At 37.7% G+C, this 4,991-nt stretch overlaps 1 protein-coding gene across 3 annotated transcripts; it reads left to right on the top strand.

The window, feature by feature from the left end:
* Positions 1-4,473, top strand: dcun1d2b (DCN1, defective in cullin neddylation 1, domain containing 2b). Of its 3 annotated transcripts, none has more exons than XM_024296288.2 (7): positions 1-129; positions 1,346-1,521; positions 1,604-1,772; positions 1,921-2,051; positions 2,126-2,208; positions 2,393-2,489; positions 3,119-4,473. In XM_024296288.2, the coding sequence occupies exons 2-7, from the start codon at positions 1,467-1,469 to the stop codon at positions 3,196-3,198; spliced, it is 615 nt and encodes a 204-aa protein (XP_024152056.1). In that variant the 5' UTR covers positions 1-129; positions 1,346-1,466; the 3' UTR covers positions 3,199-4,473. The 3 variants fall into 3 exon arrangements, with proteins under 3 accessions (XP_024152056.1, XP_024152055.1, XP_024152057.1); XM_024296287.2 differs by having other exon boundaries at positions 1-133; XM_024296289.2 differs by lacking the exon at positions 1-129 and adding an exon at positions 343-491.
* The last annotated feature ends 518 nt before the right edge of the window (positions 4,474-4,991 follow it).

Below are 4,991 nucleotides of genomic sequence, written 5' to 3'. Positions count from 1 at the left end.
TGTTTACTCTCACATTGATAACAGTTGGCAGGACAGAAGCCCACGGCGGCTCACTGCGGTGTCTCAGTGCTGAGGCTGGATGGGCTCTAGCCTCGGATAAAGCTCTGTTTCCTCTTCTTCCGTGTGAAAGTAGGTAAGAAAGCCAAAATTCTTGGTGTTAAAGTTCCTCCTCGGAGCTGTCAGACTAGCTTAGGCACTCCCATTACACTACGCTACGGCTGCTAACAACATGTAGCTAACACAGCCAAACAACAGTAAATAAACCCGCATTTAGATTGACAAGTTTTAAGCTAATATTCACCTACTCTAGTGTTTAAACTAACAAATTGTTCGATAGCTTTGCGCAAATAATAATGTCACTGAAGTGAAGTTTAGATTCATTATCAGAATACTTCCGAAATATCATTGAAACGCGTGGAGTTGGGAGTTGTAGTTTATATCTACCTTTGAAAACAACGGTTACAGCCGTCACTCCGCTCCGAACTTTTAAGGTATATATATATTTACCTGTATGTTAGTTAGTTAAGTTTAACTTTTCAATTTACTCAAATAATGACCACAGGGAAGTATGGTGTTAATGCAGCAATTTGAACGAACTCAGCACTGACTTCTTCTTTTTTTTAGGTGTTTTCAAAGCAGAACTCGTAGCCTACATTTTTTTCTTTCATAGACTATCAACGAATAAAGTGGGACATTTTAAGCAACAATTTTCTAAAATAATATAATTAAAAATCCTTAATTAGTATCCCTAATAAAGAGTAAGGTCAAGTTTAATAACAGCGTTACAAACTGCATTTCCCACAAATATTTGATTTTGTGCACATGCGCAGTAGGAACATTTCAAAAAAGTAGTACAAACAAAAAAGTGCGTATCTTATAAAAGCCCAGAAGAACGTAGAATTGAAAATGGCACTCTATGACAGAGTTTATAAGATAGTAATACACTTTTAAGAGGGTTAATGCTTGCCAAAACCTGTATGGGTCACCTTGTTACGTGAGTGTCACTAGTTAGGTGTTGATGTGTATTTTTCTCAAACACAAGCGCACGGGAGCGCACGCGGGATTTATACTCAGTTTACGCAAGAAAAGTGGGTCAAGTTCTAAAACGCACCAAAGCTGAAAAGATCAATTCTAGAGTATGGGAACATTTGTCAATTTAAGAATTGTCTTTTAATTCTGAATGTCTGCTCTCTGTTAAACAACACAAGCAAGGCTTTTATTAGAATAATCATGTTCTGATGCTTTTTATAAAGGTAATTTACAGAATATAACTGTGTTCACCTAAATGTTTTACAGGAAAAAGAAAAGAAAACCTATTTATTATTATTTTTGTTTTTAAACACAGGTTGGAGAGTGCACAGAACTAAGGACTACATTTGGCAGTCCCTTCTTTTTATGCAGGCAGGGGAGAGGACAGCCCTGCTCTCCCCTACTTCCAGAACCCAGGCCTTCACTAAACATAATCCATGAAAACTTTAGTGGATCGTCGAAAGCTTGAAGAGCTATTTAACAGATATAAGGGTAAGTGTTTGGGAATTTGCAGGTCACCGGAACAAAGGAAAAATTCAAACAATCAGATGCTCAGGCCTGAGTTTATTTGCAGATCCCCAAGATGAGAATAAGATAGGCATCGATGGGATCCAGAAGTTCTGTGATGACCTGGCTCTGGACCCAGCAAGCATCTCCATACTTGTGGTGGCTTGGAAGTTCAGAGCCGCTACTCAGTGTGAGTTCAGCAAGAAGGAGTTCATTGAAGGCATGGTGGACCTGGGGTGAGAAGTTCTGCTGAAATAAACACCTATTTTGATGAAACATTAAAGTAATTTTAAAGGGTACATTTTTATGGCATTGCAACAACTGTACACCATCTGTAGAAAGAATAAATTAGGAATTTAGAAGCACAATTTTTTTGTCTTTCAGCTGTGACAGCACAAAGACTCTTATTGCCATCCTTCCCAAACTAGAGCAAGAGCTGAAAGAAGCTGGAAAGTTTAAAGACTTCTATCAGTTTACCTTCAGTTTTGCCAAGAGTCCAGGCCAAAAAAGTTTAGGTAATCATCAGAATGAATTGTGTTACCTACAACATTTTAAAATAAGTGTTGAACATTGTTATTTCTCTTTCCAGATCTAGATATGGCTATACCTTATTGGAATCTAGTTCTCAGAGACCGATTTAAGTTCATGGATCTTTGGAACCACTTCCTTCTGGTAACTTTGTTTTTTAATGTCACTAATTATTATGTAATGATATTTATTCTGCCAATTTGAATCAAATCAACAAGAACTAGTTAAGCCCCGTAGAGTTAAAGCCTTTTAAACACAGTAAACAATTTAGAATGTTCTCCACAAATAAAACAGAGCGTGGATTTAATTGTGACTTTGCTTTATCAAGGAGCACCACAAACGATCGATCCCTAAAGACACGTGGAACCTCCTCCTGGACTTTAGCAACATGATTGAAGATGACATGTCCAACTATGATGAGGAAGGTGAGCCCATAGCAACATGAAACATATAGGAAAAAGGGTTTTCATGCACAGCAGTGGTGAATTCACATCGGCATAAAAATGATGTTTGACATCTTTGATAAAATCCTTGTAGAAGTTGTGGAAGGTAATGGATTGAAGTGACAAGTAATTAAGCGTTTTTTTGTGGCTTTTGCTGAAACTGTGGTTTCATCAGGCCGGAATGTCAGGTGAAACTGGATTTAATTTACGCTATAAGGTTGTGTAAACAGATGATCACTTCCAAGAAGTGTAGATAATACAAACAGAAGGGGGATAAACACAGGGCCTTGGTGTGTTCCTGTTGTCTTCTCTGTGGCACAGATTGATTGTTTAAAGACCCAGTCCAATGAAAATGGGGATTTGATGTTTTTAACATGTACTTTTGGCATTTTTCTGATGATGACGGACATATATAAAGAAAATTAAGCTTAGAGCTCATCAGAACTACGAGATGTCATCATTTACCATGACGAGTGCAGATAAAGGTATTAAGTGTCACCTCTTCACAAAGTTACACAGACCTATGGTGGTGCATCTTTATGGGTAATTACACCTTTAAATGCTCCCGGATGTGTCAGTTGGTAACAGTGTCGTTTTTGCTCTCTCCACAGGGGCCTGGCCTGTTCTCATTGATGACTTCGTGGAGTTCGCCCGTCCAATTGTCACCAGAAATAAACGCAAAATGACATAACGCTTGCCTTTCATGCAACGGATAGAGTTTATTCTTTTTAGAACAATGTTTTTAACACGAATGATTCAAAAACAGGCTAAGCTGGTCTCTAAGACCCTTCGTTTGCATTTGTATTAACTCCATTAGACTGACTAGTAGGAGAAAAAACACTTCTTTCATGTTTGAACTTTGGAAACGAAATGTGAACAATGGAGTTTGCTCTTCACTTAAGCTACCAGTTGAAAAGGGTGTTTTGAACTGCCTTTGTGGAATCAGAACAGGCTTTTATAAAACAGGCTAAACCATTGATTCAGGAGGCTGTGGCCTCATGATGTTGCAGCAGGAGCAGGACGTCAAAATGTGTGTGTTTGTAAGTTTTGTAAGTCCAGAAGAGTGCCAAGAATCAATGATAATTAGGAATTTTTGTTCTTTTTTTTAATAAATCAGGGCAGAGAAACCTAAATCAGGCAATTTAATTAAACATTACCTTTTTTTCTAAAAATTAAGATGTTTGGAAATAACTCACCTTTATTGAATGAAAGCACTGTTACAGTTTTTGTTGCATATCATGTTTGAAAATAGAATAACCAAGGAACAATAAGTAAAGCTAGACCAGCAGGTTGACTGTCTTTATGAAGATGTGTCACATTGGAAGTACAAACTGCACTGATTTATACTTTTTCAGTTGCCTTCTTCTTTTTAGCTCAATCTGTACTGTAAAAACTAAAGAGCCATTCAGTTTACTTGACAGTTTGTTGTACATTACAGGCAATACTACTTAAAATGTTTACACTTGTTGAGGTTGTTGGTTCCTTCATTTGTGTTTTTTGTGGAACCATGAGGACTGCTGACGCTGCCATCTAGGGGCGATTGAGGATTACAGCATGTCTGCTTGTGATGTAGGCACATGCTACTATCAAAGCCCTGTTACTGAAAGCAGTCCAGACAGAAATACTTTTGACTATATTTAGCATTTACTTGTTGTCATTGAAGCCTGCTGGAAACAGCGTGTTCACAGCAGTTTTGCAGGAGAGCTCAGGTACTAACCATCTCTCATTCACAGTATTCTTTGTGTTCCTCTCTCCCATATTTTCCACTTTCACCATGTTGTAGTTGGCTGTCAGTGTGATTTTTCTGTATGTTTTAGCTAAAATACACATTTTTTTCTTCATCCCCCCTTTGCCATTAGGTTTGTGTGCAACTTCATCACTTTTTTATTGATGAAATTCTTATAAGGTGCCTCTGACTGTTTTTTGTCTGCTGAATTATCAAATAAAAATTAGTGCACTATTTAAATATGTTGTAAAAGACATCTTTTTTCTGTGTTAGGAAGTAATTCTTGGTAAAACTAATATTCTCATTGGTATATTTTGCTAACTTGTTATGAATGAATGTTTAGTCACACATCTATAAAAAAAAGCCACAAATCGTGCTAGTTTTTTCAAAGAGATACTTCCATACATACTCCTGTCGTCAATTCATTTGACTGCTTTTCTTTCCAAATGCTCATCAGCACAACTGTATGGACCTTTAACCCCCCACTTCTGGTACTACAAGTCAATTATTTGTGTGTAACTCGTGGGACTGGTTATGTTTGATGGCAGTTCTTATCATGTTGCATTCTTGCTGTACATCGTCATCTCCAGCTCTTCTGGTAAGGCTTTAACCGCTCTTTGGAGTTATATTTAGTGCCGCGTAAATATACAGTAATGCCACAGAAATGAAAAGCATAATGCACTCACAGGATTAGCAGCAGGTGTGTCACTTCCTGTGCTTTTTACTGTCCCTGGCGGAAATGCTGATGCTGCGGGTAA

Source organism: Oryzias melastigma, linkage group LG3 (assembly GCF_002922805.2).
Source record: "Oryzias melastigma strain HK-1 linkage group LG3, ASM292280v2, whole genome shotgun sequence".
Lineage (NCBI taxonomy): Eukaryota > Metazoa > Chordata > Actinopteri > Beloniformes > Adrianichthyidae > Oryzias > Oryzias melastigma.
The sequence above is the reverse complement of the archived record's forward strand: the minus strand, read 5'-3'. Positions and strand labels throughout refer to the sequence as shown.